Source organism: Daldinia vernicosa, assembly GCF_022497035.1.
Source record: "Daldinia vernicosa strain CBS 139.73 unplaced genomic scaffold F5Y00scaffold_2, whole genome shotgun sequence".
Taxonomy (NCBI): domain Eukaryota; kingdom Fungi; phylum Ascomycota; class Sordariomycetes; order Xylariales; family Hypoxylaceae; genus Daldinia; species Daldinia vernicosa.
Genome location: NW_025953918.1, coordinates 440,158 through 457,163, shown reverse-complemented (window position 1 = coordinate 457,163; position 17,006 = coordinate 440,158). Strand labels below are relative to the sequence as shown.

At 49.3% G+C, this 17,006-nt stretch overlaps 6 protein-coding genes across 6 annotated transcripts; 2 read left to right on the top strand and 4 right to left on the bottom strand.

The window, feature by feature from the left end:
- Position 1: 1 nt before the first annotated feature.
- F5Y00DRAFT_59786 (uncharacterized protein) lies at positions 2–2,789 on the bottom strand. The gene has a single exon (XM_048013863.1). It carries the CDS (start codon positions 2,693–2,695, stop codon positions 437–439), a length of 2,259 nt encoding a protein of 752 aa, XP_047869710.1. The 5' UTR covers positions 2,696–2,789; the 3' UTR covers positions 2–436.
- A 2,740-nt stretch (positions 2,790–5,529) lies between these two features.
- F5Y00DRAFT_59756 (alpha/beta-hydrolase) lies at positions 5,530–8,080 on the bottom strand. Its single transcript, XM_048013862.1, has 2 exons — positions 7,664–8,080; positions 5,530–7,570 (listed from the first exon to the last, which is right to left on the bottom strand). Exon 2 carries the CDS (start codon positions 7,563–7,565, stop codon positions 5,952–5,954), a length of 1,614 nt encoding a protein of 537 aa, XP_047869709.1. The 5' UTR covers positions 7,566–7,570; positions 7,664–8,080; the 3' UTR covers positions 5,530–5,951.
- Positions 8,081–8,995: 915 nt separating this feature from the next.
- Positions 8,996–10,882, top strand: F5Y00DRAFT_269173 (MFS general substrate transporter; the record flags this gene model as incomplete). The annotated part of the gene is made up of 4 exons (XM_048012388.1): positions 8,996–9,279; positions 9,342–9,508; positions 9,569–9,658; positions 9,688–10,882. 4 exons carry the CDS (start codon positions 8,996–8,998, stop codon positions 10,788–10,790), a joined length of 1,644 nt encoding a protein of 547 aa, XP_047869708.1. The 3' UTR covers positions 10,791–10,882.
- A 241-nt stretch (positions 10,883–11,123) lies between these two features.
- Positions 11,124–12,803, top strand: F5Y00DRAFT_223566 (uncharacterized protein). Its single transcript, XM_048005895.1, has 2 exons — positions 11,124–11,275; positions 11,360–12,803. Exons 1-2 carry the CDS (start codon positions 11,220–11,222, stop codon positions 12,675–12,677), a joined length of 1,374 nt encoding a protein of 457 aa, XP_047869707.1. The 5' UTR covers positions 11,124–11,219; the 3' UTR covers positions 12,678–12,803.
- A 436-nt stretch (positions 12,804–13,239) lies between these two features.
- Positions 13,240–14,506, bottom strand: F5Y00DRAFT_257078 (uncharacterized protein; the record flags this gene model as incomplete). The annotated part of the gene is made up of 2 exons (XM_048010508.1): positions 13,240–13,688; positions 13,744–14,506. 2 exons carry the CDS (start codon positions 14,504–14,506, stop codon positions 13,240–13,242), a joined length of 1,212 nt encoding a protein of 403 aa, XP_047869706.1.
- A 1,549-nt stretch (positions 14,507–16,055) lies between these two features.
- On the bottom strand, positions 16,056–16,976 carry F5Y00DRAFT_223563 (uncharacterized protein). The gene has a single exon (XM_048005894.1). It carries the CDS (start codon positions 16,739–16,741, stop codon positions 16,121–16,123), a length of 621 nt encoding a protein of 206 aa, XP_047869705.1. The 5' UTR covers positions 16,742–16,976; the 3' UTR covers positions 16,056–16,120.
- Positions 16,977–17,006: the final 30 nt, after the last annotated feature.

Sequence of the window (17,006 nt, the reverse complement as noted above, 5' to 3'; positions counted from 1 at the left end):
CTATTTAAGAGACATCATCACGATAGCAAAAAGGGGAGACTGGACGTTCATGATAGAATCAAGGGACCTAATGTGTCATAGTTCAATTAAGCCTGACCCAACTTGAACTGACTCAAATGGCTTGTCAGTCTCTCCGTCCTATCCTATCCTATCTATGTCAGCTACCTCTACCTCGTGATGCGTATCTCTGCGGAAGAGAGAGGGAGGAAGAGAGACAGAGAGAAGTAACGTATATACAGCTTTGAATATGGTAGTAATAAGCAGCAACTCGCATGCGTGGCTAGCAAGCCATCCAGGCCTATGCAACCCCGACCCCTTTCCTACCCATTTCCCATTTATCAAGTCATGCCTTACCGCCCCCGTCCATGTTTAGTGTATTTTCTTTCTTTCTTGTGCACCTGCTCTCGTTTATGTACCTAGGTAATTTATTTCTCTTTTATCTTTCTTTCCCCTTGTCTCTATCCTTATCCCGGTCCGAGTTTTCCCGCTCCCTATTACCCCTGTCTCGCTCGCGCTCGCGCTCCCTCTCCTTCTCGCCTCGGTCCCGGCCTGCTGGAGAGGGACTGCTGACCCGCGTCGGCATGTAGAAGTCGTAGCGGTCGGGGAACAGGATGATGTTGGCTAGGCGCACTACTTCGGCTTCGGCGTGCGTGCTGCTGCTTGTGCTGCTGCTTCTGCTGTCGCGGCTGCTGCTCCTGCTGGGCGCGTCGACGTCCATGTTGTCTACGTCTGCGTTTCTCTTCTCCTTCGGTGCTGCGTGTTGCTTGTGGTTGCTGCTGCTATTATTGTTGTTGTTACTGCTTTTGGTGCTGTTGTTGCTACTGCTGCTGGCTAGGTTCCACGGCGCAAGACCCATCGCTTGCAGCCCCTCCTGGCCGCCTACTTCTCGGATGTCTTTCTCGCCGAGACGGCCGGTGTGCGGCGCCTCGCTGCCGAGACCTGTGCCGGTGGAGTCGAAGTCTGGACCTGGGTGGCCGCGAAGGAAAGCTTTGCGCTGGCGTGCGAGGAATAGGGCGTTGGTTTGGGTTAGGGGTGCTGCGGGTGTGTAAACCAGCATGGAGGTCGTATCGCCGGCTCCAGGTTCGCTAGAGGATGTCTGCGGCCGGCTGCTGGTGCGGTAGTTGGTATTGGAGAATTGGTACGCCTGGTCCGGATGCCAGATTATGTAGTCGCCAGCCTGTAGTGTAGGCGGCGTTACGAGACTCTTGTCGAGTTGCAGATGGGGGTGCCACGGTGCTGTCACACGCTGCGCATGACCCGGGACTGCACCGTGTATTATTGTCGACTGGTCTTTATCAAGGGCCCAGTTCGACGCATCCAGGTATGCATTCCACTCCTCTTCGCTGGCGCCCTGTTGAGGCGGTCCCTTCTTTGGTGAAAAGAAGGGTCGGAGAAGAAAATAAGCTGTTGATAGCTTTGGCGAAGGCAGCAGTCGAATCATCCCTGGCTCGACTACCGTCAACGCGAGAATGCCCTGGAATAAGCGCAGCATAGAACACGCGCCTGCGCCATTGTATAAGTCAGATGTTGCGTTGATGCGTCCCGCCGGGTCCCACGCATCGTAGGATTCCCAGTCGCCCTTGAAGACTGCATCGTAAAGACCACCACGTCCGTAGCCGTCCTGCTCCCAACGCTCCAGACTACCGTTGTCAATCTGCGCGATCTGCGCAGACGATGTCGCAGCCGCAGCGGCGATCAAGGTGTCCTCATGCGTTGCGGCGAGAGCCCCATTTACGGTGAGGTGGCCGTTCGACACCGACTCTATCCGGATTCGGTCCGCATACGTGATGGGGAACCTCGTCGCGAGTCGGTCGTCGTTATTCGCGTTCCATAGCGACATGGCGAACCGCTGCGCCTGCAAAACGTTAGGGTGCGCGCGCGAGCGTACCTGCGCGGGAGTCCAGAAGAAGTCGAAACAGGTAGGATCCTGTGCCGGCGGCGGCTTATACTCGTGTTTCGTCTCGAGATACTTTTTGGTCTCCTCGACCCAAGAGCTCGCGTCTGCAGAGGGGACGACGCCTCTTATGACGCCGATGCCGTGTCGCTTTAGCTGCTCTCCGAACGGCGCGACTTTGGCGGCGTCTTCCATGTCGGTGAAGTCAATTGACGGGATCAAACCGGAGCCGTGCTCTTCGATATACTTGATCTCTTGGCGCAGCGCGGCCAGAAGCCGTCCCCACGATGCTTCTAGCGCGGACTCGTGGCCTGCGACGAGACGCTTTTTAAGACTGCCAAATCGCGAGGGTAGAGGTACTGGCTGCGTGCCGTAAAATGATAATACTGGAGGCTCCATGCTCTTGGTAAAAGGCCTCTGCCTACTTTTTGAATTCCTGCCTTCTTTATGGTCTCCGTTTCTTGTCCTTTTGATTCCAATTACCCCTATTTGCGTTGGAGATGATATTGTAGTTGTTCCTAAAGTTTTTGGTGGTGGTGCTGTCGTTGTTGAAGTTATTGAAGTTGTCGTCGAGATCGCTGTCGCTATCGACGTAGAGGAGGAAGATGTTGTAGTGGGTTTAGTCGACGCCATTGTGACAGCAGCAGCGCTACTTGGAGTTGTGGTGGCTGTCCCAGTTCCAACTCCCACCCCAACTCCAGCGGCCGTGGCGGTAGCGGTAGTGGCAGCGGCAGCCATTACGGTCTCGAATTTTGAGGGGAGTGCAGCGGCTGTGCGCTGTACCACATCTACGTTGGACATGCTTAGCCTTTTCCCTTCTTTTTCTCTTTTACCTGGTGCGTGCCCCCGTGTCTGGTGATCCCTCTATCCCTTCAGTGTGCTGTGACTCGGCCATTCAGATTCCGTTTTCTCTTCTTTTGCCCACCTGGGACTGCTGGGTTACCGCGGGGTCAAGCAGGGACTAAATACCTTAGGTAGGACCCGTAGGTATGTCAAAAGGTAAAGCCTTTAACCAGGTTGAAGAAACACTTTCTCCCTACCCCATGTCGGACTTGGCTGCCCCTCGCTCCCCCAGTCCCCCCATCGTCAGGGGTCTTCTCCCATGCGGCAGCCCGGCCCGAACAGGCATGAGTACGGCGCACTCTTTTAGATTGACGAGCCGGCACGCAGCTCCGCGGTCCAGCTTAGGCCAGTATGGTTCCAACGTGGATCTAGCCCCCCCAAGACCAAGACTATTGGACCATTAAAGGGCCCTTTATTCTTTGACGGTCCGCCTCACTTGAAGCTAATGCTTGGTCGATCAGAGCTGACACACTTGGATGAATCGATTAACGACCAACAATGCCCAGATTGATTATCCCTAGGGTCCCTAGAGTCCTAGAAACAAGTCGTACGTTCCCGTAGCTAACATCAAACCGGACCAAAAGAGAAAATAGTTTAAAAAAAAATACCTGGGGCCACATTTTTTTGTCTCTTTTCTTCCAGACCACTCCGAGTCTCCGAAGTCACTACACACTATAACTCGTTAAGTCTATTCCGTCCACAGCAGCCGTCCCATCCCTATCGTCGACATGCTATTGGTCGGTAATTTCGAACAAGGAGATTTCCCGTCGAATCTCATCCGGTTCATCTACTTTGCATGATCCCATCCAGTCCATCCAAGATGAGCTTTTACTGAGCCGTGTCCCGAAGCGATCCGTTAAGGAAAGAGAATCGCGACTTACCAAGACGGGACAGAATTCTTCCTCCTCCTCTTCTATTTGCCTCTCACCCTAGGTACATTACCTATCTTACCTCTATGTACCTAAGGTAAATATTTATCGCGAGCTCGCAAGAGAGTTCTACCGGGACGCGGGCCACGCGCCGTTCGCCACCCAGCCCAACAGATATTTTACCCCGAAACATCCCCTGCAAGAGACGGGACGCGTTTACACATGGTCCTTGTACGACCTTGCAAAAGACCACAGACAAATAAAGAAAGACCGTTATTTCCCCGGGGCGGGAGGCTTGACATGGGCTCCTTTTCTTTCTGTTTAGTCCAGCCGCGTAGCCCAACGCTAAAGCAGCTTTGGATCCAGGTTTTTATACACAAGTAACCAAATCTAGTAATCATATCGTAGGGGACGCTACGGGTAGGTTAAGCGGCGGGAAGCAGGGCAACTCTACCAGGGCTTCCGACCTGCTGGGTCGTGGGTAACGTTACGAAGTTCACACTACTCCGTATATAACTAGATCTTTTTAGTGTTTTATAACCCGAATGCGTACGTAATGTAGAGTCACCTGCAGTTATAGTAACGCCGAGAGATCTTGTCCGTAGTAGCATACAGCTAAGACACAAGGCGAGGCGACGTTCTAGAAGTTCTCATGGAACATGGAATCGGTAAAAAAGGTTCACGCAGCCATTGCTTCCAGCTCCCCTTAGAATCTCTAATAGAATCTCTAAGCTATTCGACTATGGCTTGGTAAGAATATCGCTGGCTTACAAACAGTCTATTAAGGTGATTACAGTACACATGTACCCCGAATCCCTCTCGCCAACGGCACGTATGTTTTAAGTAACTATGAGACGACGAAAAGCCGATACCACATTTATTGGTTTACATATTTGTAATGCTATTATGAGCATGGCGCATCTAAACGTAGGTATATAAATTTCAAGCGGAATCATGTCCAGCAGGAGGTTTTGCCGATCCAAGACGCGAACCATACGACTTACAAGGAGATAAGCTATACTTAAGTCCACCAGGCCAGTCCAACTTGTAATATATCCGTTCAAACTCGAAGCAACACTACTATCAACTCCGCATGATCGTAATTAGTTCCACCCATCCCACGGGAAGTCTGACGCACTGCAGCCCGAGCGAACTACTTCTAGATGCTGCATATGTATCAATGACAGGGTGTGTGTGCCACTCTTACGCGGCTGCAATCCTGCAGTCTAGGTATACTACCAGACCGGGAGCCTGGATATCGTAGGTACAAGAAGCCGCAAGTGAAGTATGGATAAGAAGAAAAGGTGAGAGGATACATACATGAGATGGCGTTATTCGGGATGAATGGCGTGGGGGTTTCGATCAGCTCACCAGGAATCAATTTACACACGGGCTCGTACATACATACACAACGCAACCCTGACGGCTGCCGGGACGAGTTGCATAGATCCTTTAATATTCGATCGTTTTCCGACTGGCGATTCCGCCTTGCTTGCGTCATCGCGAAGCTATCCGTATGCGGCAACGCCCCCAACTGGCCTCCTTCCGTCGTGCCGGCGGCGTGAGCAATCCTCGCCAAGGTGGGGGTCAGGTCCCCGGGGATCTTGATATATTTTCGGAACACCTTTCCTACCTTTTTTCACGTGCTAGCTGAGTCTATACTACCTTGCTATACTAAGCATCGGTAGGATAACGAGAAATAGAGCTCGAACTTAAAGATATCCACATTCTCTCTAATTCTAACAAATATCCTGGATGATAATTCTCCTAGGCTTACCTGGAGAGTCTTAAGCTCTAAGAGTTCAAACGACGTCACAGCAAACTTCAGGGGAGATGGTAGAGATCGTTCTGTGATGGGGCGTACTGAGTAAACTACGACATCTAAGTCGTTTCTTATAATACTCGGCCCATATTACCGTAGCTTGGATAGGAAAAAGAACAATGAATACATGACAAGATAGGATGATGCGCAGATATCAGATCTTGCTATGTTTTCATAGCTATAACTGCTAAGTAAGCGAGTATGATAGAACATGCCATTCGTGGAATTATATGAACACTCTGGTCAAGTAACTTCTATGTCGTATGGTTACGTGGTATATGTATCGCTCTTAGCTACTAACAACCCTTTTCTGTAGATACCTACGGTCGGCTCATCCCACGATAAGGTATATCTTTCGATGCCATAGGTCAAAGAGATCTACTTAGATTAGGAGCTATTCATAGCTACCGCAACAGCTGACATCCCGCTGGATAGACGTAGAGCTATGATTTCAAGTTGGTAACCCAGCTTGGCGTTTTGTCACGACCCCATTACCGAAATAGCTATAGAGCAGTCTAGATCCTCACAAGAACCCCTCCACGGCTTTCCAAAAAGCTTCTGGATTCTCACACATGGGAAGATGGCCTGCCTCTGGTACGACGGCTAGCTCGGCACCATTCTTTCCGAGAAGGCTCTTGAAGCCGTCCATGGCCTTGACCAGCGCCCCCTTTCCGTCGCCCTCGCCAACGACTAGTAGCGCCGGGACCTGGCACTCTCTCATCTGGGATTTCATATCGTAGTCCCAGAGCGCCTGGCACCCGTACCTAAAGCCCTCGAGATTGTTCTTGGAAACTATATTCTCTACCCAACGCACGGTTTCTTGCTTCTCCATCGTAGCAGGGTGGAACCAGCGCTCGACGGTCTGCTTTGACAGTTTTTGGATACCAGGGGTACCGTCTTCAAGAGGCGTCTCGGCGATAGCGATGCGCTGCTTCCACGCGTCCGTGTTCGCGGGGCTAGACGCTGCGTTGAAATCGCACGCGACGAAGCGCCCTAGCTTATCTGGATACTTGAGCGCGAACCGCAACGTCGTGGCCCCGCCCATGGATACGCCGATCAAGGTGTCCAGCTTGGGGATCCGCAGCGCAGTTAAGACGCTGCTGAGATCGTCTGCTAGCGTGTCTAAGGTTGCGGGAACAGGGGGGGAAGGTATCTCGTGTCGCCCGCGGAAGTCATAGCGTAGAATGCGATACTGCGGTCTCTGCGCCTTCAGGATCTTGACGAAGGGGTCCCACATATGATGCGAGGTAAGCAGCGAGTTGCAGAAGGCAACAACCGGCGCCTTGGGATCCGGGTTGCCTTCGAGCTCGTAAGGAATCTCGAGCCCATCGGGAGCCGTCACGTACGAGAGGATTGTTGAAGTGGCAGCTGAAGTGACAGTCTTATTGTATGGGGATACAAAATCGGGCGTAGAGGGCTCGAGATGCGACAAATTGTATAAGTCACGCGACGCCGGCCCGAAGACGTAGAAGAGCTCATACAGTCGTTGCGAATTCACTGTTGCATGCCTTTCTTGAATATCATTCCACTCGAGAGGGGATGATGTAAGCAGATGAGTTGCTGTTGCGAACTCTGCCTTGGAGAACTCATGGAGCGCAATAAAGGAGATTGGCGAGCCAGTCTCTAAGCTAGACGTCCTAAGGACCCGCGATCGTAGCCAGCCGGCTGACTTTGATATCGAAGATACGTGCTCCTTGAGCCACATACTGATTCCTTTCTCGGCATCTGCCGTGTCGCTAAGCTTGAACTCCAATGAGAGTAGGAGTATGCCCTCGGCCTCGTCATCTGTTAACTGCTCGATTGGGACGAAGAGCGGAGACTCGGTTGCAGAGACAAGATCCCAGAAGCACCTCTTCACATCGACCTGGCCAATAGTTTCAGCTTCTCTAGGCGATCTATTCGCGCGTAGAGACGTGTAAGTATCCGTCTCCAAGAGCGGCATAGACACGACGTCGTAGACGGCTAGAAACTCAGGCTCCTTTCCGTCTGCCGCCCGATAACGGAGGCCATTTGAGAAGATCTGGGGTAGTCTGAGCCTCGTAGGGCCATGCTCATTGTTGTACCATTCATGAAACTGGTGTATCGGCAGCCCTGGCTTGGGCTGCATAGTAACGTAGAGCATTCCGGGATTGGTCATGGCGTCTGATAATAGGGGGTGTTTTGTTAGCTCGCGTATGCAATAATAGAAATAATATCACCTCTGAGGCCCTCTATAATAGAATTATTCATACTTACAAGATTGCTTAGTTAGGTATAGGTACCTAGTTATGCGGTAATCGAAAACTTTGGTTATTTCGGTATTCGTTAGGTACCTAAGGTATGTACCTCTTATCTCTGCAATTCAAATCCCGAGTTTAAATTCTTCAACTTCTTCAATCACAATCTCAGCTCAATGACACAATTAATGAATTAGCAACAACCGGTCGTTAAGACAAGCGACGAAACGTTCACGGAGTTTGCCAAGTATGAGTGCATACATAGCGAGAGGACACCACATCGATGATCGGCAGAGCCTCAGAAGGCGAACCTAAAACCTACGGCAATGCCGTCGGCAAATATCACCGGCTAAGTGGAGAGAAGATCATCTGTATGGAACATCGTGACCCCGAATCTAGCGTATACACCAGCTGGTATACACCTACATTATATTCGAGCACTCGAAACACGCACACTTTCACTTGGCATCTGCATGAAATGAGCTCAAGCCTCGAAATATAATTATACTTGGCCCTCCCGTTTATCTTACCCCGAGCTTCATGCGATCATGCTCGAAGGATGTCGCAGAACGGTAAGCTTTTATAAATCCTGAGAAAGGGGTCTCTCATCGGTAGTTCGTTTTGACTTCCACGAGCATAGTTCAAGTTATTCTCGCCGAGCACCGATTATTCATACTGAGTAACGGATGTGGCAAACTCGTAGAACGAGTATCGCTCTATGCTTGCGCATAAACTACCTCCTAACCCAGTATGTTTACCTCTAATGTAATATGCAAATGTCGTATCACGATGCGGTAGAGTCTTAGGCGCGTAGAATTTTATAGAACGGACGGTTCTCTATAGCAAAGACTTGAGCAATATGAGAGGGTTTGAGTATATCCGAGGTAACAAGTATGCTCGGAAGGTAAGATATAATCTGAAATTTGCGAGCGGGAGGATTATCGTATGTCCCAGGATGACATCGATACGGTTAACCTCTAATCTATGGAAACATTCCGACTTAGAGATTATCAAGGCATGGAATAGCTAGGCTTCACATTTTCTTATTGGCTGGCTGCCCTTAATACGGCCGACTAACCTGCCTGGAGCGCGGTGATCTGATATAGAAAACCTTCCGATACGGCCCATCATCGTTTATAAAACCTTCCGAACGGAAGCAATTTGACTCCGTAACAGCCTCTCCCGCTCCGATGAGTATTGAAACCTTCCGATTTAGAATCGCCCAAGATTTTTCTTCATCTAAACATCTCTCCGTATCCATTCCTTTAAAAGGCGCCATGGCAGTTACTGTTTACAACCACGAGGATGGACATCATCAGCAATGGAACGGTTGGGAGCCCCCTAGATCAGAATGCAAACAAACCCGGCCGCATCAGCCGACTCGAATCGTGAGACATCGTCCCCAGATATCTTAAATAACGATGCTAGTGTGCGGAATCCCAACGTCCCCGAGGCCTCTGATGAGAAGCCGCAAAGAGATTTTCGGTTCTGGGCCATCATCATCGCGCTCTGTACGGTCTCTTTGCTCTCTGCCGCCGAGAATACTGTCGTCGTCACTGCTTTACCTACGATCGTCGAGAAGCTTAATGTCGGCCAGGATTACGTGTGGATTAGCAATATCTTCTTCTTAACGAGGTAGGATGATCTCAAAATAGACTAATCTAACGTCGAGTGGCTAATTGAAATGACGGAGTAAGCGCGGCTATTCAGCCTTTATGTGGGCAATTATCAAACCTCTTCGGGCGACGTCACTTAGCTCTGTCTATCGTCGCCATCTATATCATAGGTAGCGGAATATGTGGTGGTGCGAAAAACTCGGCTATGTTGATCGCCGGAAGAGCAATCCAGGGCATGGGCTCAGGCGGTACGTTCGAGCTAAGTCGTTCAATTATGGGCGCGAAACTGACCGGAGCTGATTATCTAGGTATTAATATGATCATCGATATCATCGTATCAGATCTCGTCCCACTGAGGCAGCGCGGCAATTTCATCGCAATAATCATAGCTATATATGGTATCGGGACGACTCTAGGGCCATTTTAGGGGGTGTTATCGTCGAAAACACATCGTGGAGATGGGTGTTTTATATAAACTTGCCTATTGGCGGGTTAGCATTCATACTCTTATTTTTATTCCTCCGCGTCAAATGGGATAGGTCTACGACGGCCTACGAGAAGATACGGCAAATCGACTATATCGGCAATGCAATTTTAATCGCATCCACGGTGTCTATTCTGATCGCTCTGACCTGGGCGGACGTGTTATATCCTTGGAAGTCATGGCACATCCTGGTACCCCTGGTGGTTGGGGTTGGCGGCCTTGTACTGTTTGTGGTTTTTGAAGGCTTGCCCTTCGTAGTCGAGCCAGTCATGCCCCTTCGTTTATTTAGCAACCGTACCGCTGTCATCGTATACGTTATCTCCTTTTTGAACTCGGCTGAGAATTACTGGCAGTTCTTTTTCATTCCGCTCTACTTCCAAAGCGTTCGATTATCCTCGCCGTCGCAATCTGGCGTGGAATTGTTAGTATATAGTCTCGTGGGGATACCGGGGGCTGCCATCGCATTGCTGATGCTGTCTAGATGGGGTAGATATAAGATTATTCACATTATCGGCTCTGCTATGTTTACCCTTGGGTTAGGGCTCCTCAGCATCATGGACCAAAGCACCAGCACGGCGGCTTGGATTTGGATCAACATAGTAACAGCGCTGGGGACAAGCATGCTCACGAATACGCTACTCCCTGCTTTTCAGGCCTCTCTCAAAGAAGAGGACCAGGCGGCTGCTACGGCAAGCTGGAATTTTATCCGAAGCTTCGGCAATGTATGGGGCGTGGCGATCGCGGCAGCTATCTTCAACAGCTTTACCGCATCGTACGCGCCGATGATAGAGGACCCTAGAGCTAGAGCGCTGTTGACGTCGGGGAACTCGTACGCAAGCGCGACAAAGGCATTCGTGGAATCGTTCGAGGAACCTGCGAGGCAGCAAATCAGGACCGTCTTCACGCTGTCTCTTCAGAAGGTGTTCCTTATCGGAGTACCGCTGTCCGGCTTTGTCTTTCTCTCGGTTCTCTTTGAAAAAGAAGTAAAGTTGAGAACAGAGTTGAAGACCGAGTTTGGTCTCGAAGAACGAAAGACGGGTACTTAATAATAGTCAACTTGAACGGAATACGAGATAGTTGATTTTATACATTTTTAAATTGCTTTTTTGATACTCTTCTTATTCAATGAATAACTAGGCAAAAAGATTCTTTCCTTTAGAAGCCCAGGTGTATGTCTCAGTCAATGTTATATAGGAGGTAGGTAATTATACATAAATCTTAAGGTTAATATAAGTCCTATATACCTTCGTGATGCTATCTTCGTACCGGCTACCTATTAGAATAGAAAGAAGACGTCCGTGCGAGATGATGGCTCGGCGGTCTTTTTATATGTAATATGTAACATTCTCATTTGATTTCCAATTAACTTATAGCCAAGCCGTAATTGTAAGTTAACTCCATCATTACAAGAATTCATAAGTTTTACGCAGTTCCCTTCGAGATCCTCAATTGCAAGACCCTGTGGAAATTATGAGATGGAGACAACAACTCCTCATCCTAGATCGAGCTTACGACGCACTGCCTGTGATCGGTATATATACCTACCTTATAATAGCCCTACAGTTCCCAAAATATGACCATGTCTCATTTAAACTCACATTTTCAATCTAATTAGGTGCCGGCATTCGAAGTTGAGGTGTCTGCGCGATGAGAACCAGGAGAAATGCACTCGGTGCTTACGGCTCGACCTACGCTGCTCAGTCGCGCCGGCCAAGCCACCAGGACGTCCGCGAAAAGTCGCCTCATCATCACAAACCACAATAAGCGACTCAGCAGCCGCCGAAGCAAGTATACCTCCTGTTCAACTACTGGTATGCGAAAGCCATGATACTCCGGAAGCCCAGGGTAGTATACCGCCAAGCCAGAGTCCAGATAATCTACTACTACCACCAGGACTTGATGACCTCCCACAAGTCAACGGTTCATTCGCCGAGACGCCATCGCTACCGCATAGCCATGTAAACGACTTCGACTTAAATCCAATAATGCTACCGCTTTCCGAGTACAGGACTCCCGAATGGGACGAGCCGACCCGCTTTAACTCCGGATGTTCCGCGGACAGGGACCCCCTAGAGGTACACAGCCTCTTGACGGCGAAGCTAGATCGGCACGAATGCCTCAAGGAGCTTTCCCAGCTTAACGTCGACCTGCACGCTCATTGGCGAGCCCTCCAGGAACTAGACGAAAGCGGGAGGGTAAACTTCGTCACGTTCTGCGACCATCCGCCTCCCCCGGCCGGCGACGGGGTTTCGCTTGCCGAGAAACTGCTCATCATGGCGCAGAGATTCCAGCAGGCTATTACGAATCTCGTCTGGGTTGTTAAGCACGAGCCCAAGCCGTTACACCACCATCACCATGGACACGTCGTCGCTGATGACGGGGCCGCAATCGATTCTTCTTCTTCTTCTTCGTCTTACGCTGAAGAGCCCTTATTAGGGCATCTAGGTCAAGAGGATAATTGCCAAACCACGGTTGGCGATACGCCGGCCGAGAAAGACGTGATATTAACAACCCCGTTTGTCTGCGTGCTCGTAAGCTGCTACGTGCAAACGATCAACCTCTGGGAAGTCATGTTCTTCCACGCGCACCGGCGGGCCATCGGCATCGACCGATACCCGCTTACCCTGTCCGATCCCAGCAAGGGCGTCCAGCTGGGCGCCTTCTACATGTTCAGCGGGCGACTAGCGAGCATGTTCTATTGCCAAGCGGTGCTGTATTTCCTCGACAACATCGATCGGGGACTGGGCATATTGCCGGAGCAGAGGCAACAACAGGGCGGCGCTTCGGGTTTGATATCCCATGCCCGCCATTTCGATATGCTCCAGAAGGAGCTTGGGGGACAGGTTAGCGACGGGGCGAACGAACGGGTCCGGGGGTTGAAGGATATGGTTGAGAAAGCTAGGCTGGGTTTGGTACAAGAGTCAGGAAATTAGGCTCTTGCGGTTGTCTTATAGGGGGACGGGGTGATAGGTATAATGGTTATTAACAAAATAATCGATACACCCATTGAAGCAAGACAGCAGTGCGTACCTGAACTACTAGGCATAACAATTCAGGGGCATTATCAATTAACTATCAAAAACGTGTATTTGATCTTTGCTAGAGCATATCACAGATCCTATCATGACCCGAAAGTTTGTATTATAGGGTATCTGTCTACCTAGCACAAAAGAAAAAAAAGGTGGGACAAGCACCAGACTTGGCCACTCTTTGCCATGTGAGAGTTCAGGGGAGCGAAGCCACCGAAATCTGTAGACTGATGTTCCGCGCCATTTTTATGATTCATAAAATATTTTGTGAGAAGAACCATCCCTTCCGGAGACCCTAGTTGTGACCGATAACGCCTGCAACGATTGGGTATCAACACCTGGAAAGGAAGATGAATAAACAAGGGAAACAAAGGTATTCTTTAGGACCCGGTACGCCATGCTGTGAATGTTTTATTACCTAGGATCCGTCCGAGAAGAAATAATGATACACGCAGTACCAAATGTGCTACGTGTGCAGCGTCGGAAAGGGCATCTCCATGGTGAACTCAAATTTCGACTTGCCACCGTCGCCGAAGACTACAGGAAGGTTGCTGTGAAACTTGACGCCAGAGTCGGGTGTGTCACCGATGCTCATCTTCCTGAAGCTATCCGTAAGGCTGAAACCTCGCTTCTTCTGACGTTTATAGGCCGAGGAGGCTCGACCCGAGATTGGCTCTTGCTGCTTCGCAGGGACTAGCTCGTCAGTGTCCCATTCGCAGGTTAAGACCTTGAATTTGACCTTCTCCGGATCCACCGGACCTTTTGAATGTTTCTGACAGTAGGTGATGTAGGCCTCGCGAACCCACGAGAGGGTGCGAAAGACGTGAGTGTTAACCTTGCAGAGTTCAGGGTCAACTTCGTAGTACGTGCGTCCCCCCTCCCCGCTAGCAAAGCTCTCACCCTTATCCCCACATGCTTATTCTGCTGTCAGTTGCGAGCAGAGAGTAGTTGTGAATTGCGATTTACGTACCTCGTTTTGCGAAGATGCACGAAGTCGGCTTAGACTTGTCGCGCTGCTTTCGAACCGCTAGGCAGTCCATGAAGTAGAAAGACTCGAGATTCTTAAACAAGGCAGCAAACTCGTATGCATGTCGCGGAAGCATACTGCCGTGATCGCGGTGATAGCTGTGTATGATGCCACAAGTACTACAGACACGACATTCGTTATCCCACTTTGTGCTGTAACGAATAGCCACGCGGCGAATTTTAGCTAGTTGATTTTGATCTAAACGCTCAGCCCAGGGGCCTAAAGGGCGGGACCAGGTGGCACCAGGATAGTCGAAACACGTAATATCTGAAGATCCCGCCAGGTGGACTAGACGGCCGTTGTCGAGAGTTAGGTTGCCCTCACGTTCGATTAGGTTTTCAACCAGCCTCTTCGCCTCATTGCAAGACAGTGACAGTTGGGTGAAAGTCTTGTTCATGGTAAGATAGTACGACTTGTCGGCTGCTGGGAAGGGGAATACAGGTTTGAGAGTGCTAGTGAATTTGGACTTCTTGACATCCCCTCCCATTTTAGGTGCGTACTGGGAACCCACAGAGTTAAAATCGTTAGGCGTATCCGAGGCATCGTCATTCTCCTCGAACTTTAGAAAATGGATACCGGGTGTATAGATAATCTCTTCCCAAATCTGATGGCGGATGTCGAACGGGAATTTAGCAAAATAAGTAAAACGCTGTAGCTGTGGCTCAACCGGAATGTCCAAACGGACAGGGGATGATGAAGACGACATATCGTTGAACGAGGGTGATCAAGATGGAATTGGTGGGTTTAGACTGGCGTTGGGCGGCCGATCATCGGCTAGAAGGAGAAAGAGCAACAGTGGTAAAGGTGGCGTCCTAAAATGATATCGTTTTTGGTTTAACGAAGTCGCTCTGAATTGACGGGCCCAGTTCGGGTATGGTAGGAGAGGAAGTCAACGTCGGCCAAGTAAGATGCAGATAATCTAGATGGTTCATGTCCCAGCCAATGAACGAGGGGTGGATGACGAGGCGTAGACACCTCAAGGGCTCATATCGTACTCGAAAAGACAATCCGTAGAATCACGATTGTAGACGAGTAGGAGGAGGCGGGGAGGACATATAAAAGATGATCCGGGAGGCTGGAAGTGAAGGTAGAAAAGGTAGGGAGGGTAAAAGAAGGTTAAGTTGATAAGCTTGGAAACGGACGGTTGTGAAATAAAGCTTAGGTGTAGGAAAGAAGTTAAAATTGTGAAGTACCTACGTATTGTACCTAGGCTGCGTGTTGTACCTATGTATTGCCTTGGTTTGATGCTACATCTCAGGCATATCTACCAAGGTAGGTGCCTAAGGCGTACAGCAGCAATGCAGCATTTATATTTATAATGCTGTGTATGTCATATGCATCTAACATCTAACCTGCATACCTACTACATATAGGTATTATTTTGCTATAACAGGCCGAAATAGATGAGGCTGAAATGAGGTAGGTTAGGTACCTGGATGCCCTATGAAGTAGACTTGCAGTCGCAGCTGGATTCAACGATTTGGGGACCTTCAGGGGAACCCCGCCGTTGAGGGGTACCAGGCAGTGGGATAGTGGGATGGTGGGGCTCAGATCTGTAAGTAACCCACCCCGCTTATATGGAACCTTAGCCTAACGACACGGTCTTACCCCAGTACCCTAACTGTCATATTTAAGCCTAATTTAGTATAGCCCCATACTTGTTCAATGACTGTGGGAATAGTGTAACGAGCTAGATAAATTGTAGCTGTAGCTTGTAGCTGTAGCTACGTCAGGCTCTTACATGTATTTAATACCCAACCTTTGCGCACGTTTATTATTACAACTCTTTAACCTAGATGATACCTCACCTTGCAGCTTTAGATAAATCTCACACCAGCCCGTCTCTTTAGGTATCTATCCATCTATCCAGAGATTAGAGGAATGAACATGTTCACGCTTAAAGCGTCTGGTCGATATCGAATAGCTTCAATTTACTCGTTAAAATAATTCTTATCCCACCATCTTCGTGAACACTTTAGACCATAACACTGTTCCTATACGATCAGGCCTCGACACCTATACCCTATCAGAATAGCGCCAAACTAAGTGCCTTTTTTTATTCTTGCAATAAGTCACACTCCAAATTGTATCTCATATAACTTCGCCATTCCTAATAGAAATTTCTCATTTCTTTTAAGGATTAAAATTTAATGACTTTATTTTCTTAATCTAATTTTTGAGAACTTTTTACTATTTTGGTTGCTAAGAAATAAGTTTACGAAAAGAAGGATATTATTTGCTTAAGACTTAAAATCGGCACTTATTTTGACGCCTTTCTGCCTATACAAATACCTTCCCAACTAAGCTAACCTAGCATCACTTATAACTCCATATCGACTGCCTCACTTCGGAAAGGCCCCCGAAATGCGTCGTCACTGGCGCCAGCTTTCTCCAGGGAAGCCTTAGGAACGGCGTCGGCCTCTGACAGCCAGACACCCATCCACTCTCCTGCACAAGCGACCCTCACCTTGCCACGTAGCTCCTCCAGTGGCACGATAGGATCCCTGAGTTCTAGGACCTGTTCTCTAATCTGGCCCGCCCCGATCTCGACTAGGGCCTCCGGCCCCGGCGGCATTTTACGCCTGATCTGGATTGTCGGAATCTGAATGGGGCTGTCGCTATCGGCGTGTACAAAAGACACGAGGCCTAACTGCAACGCTAACGGATCCAGAGGGGAGTTCCAGGACAGGATCGTCACGGCGCTAGAGTGCGTATTGGTGACAGCCACCGCTAGCTTCGGCGGGGGGGACGATGCGCTGCTGACTTGGCGGACTGACACTTTCAGTTTCGAGATGACGTCGCCCGTGTCTGACATGTTCACGATGACTGGGTCGGGGTCGGGATCGTTAAATTTACCGGCGTTCCGGAATAAGAGGATCAGTATAGTGAAGAGAGCCAGCGATACAATTAATCGACTTTGATTTAATTGTGGAATACCCATTAACTAGACGATACTAGGATAAGTATGAGGACTTAACAAACACTACGATAAAAAGCTCGATTTTTATTTTTGAGACGACAGTCACTAATGTTAGGTAGAGGAAATTTGTAAAGTCGGGTCTCAGCAACCATTTTATAGATGACCGCAAACAACGATTGCTACATACCTAGGTACCTTGTATGTTTAACAATTATCATGTTGTATTACAAGATCATTATTATTTAACATGCGATAAGTGACATCGATGCCTGGAGAGACTGCATCA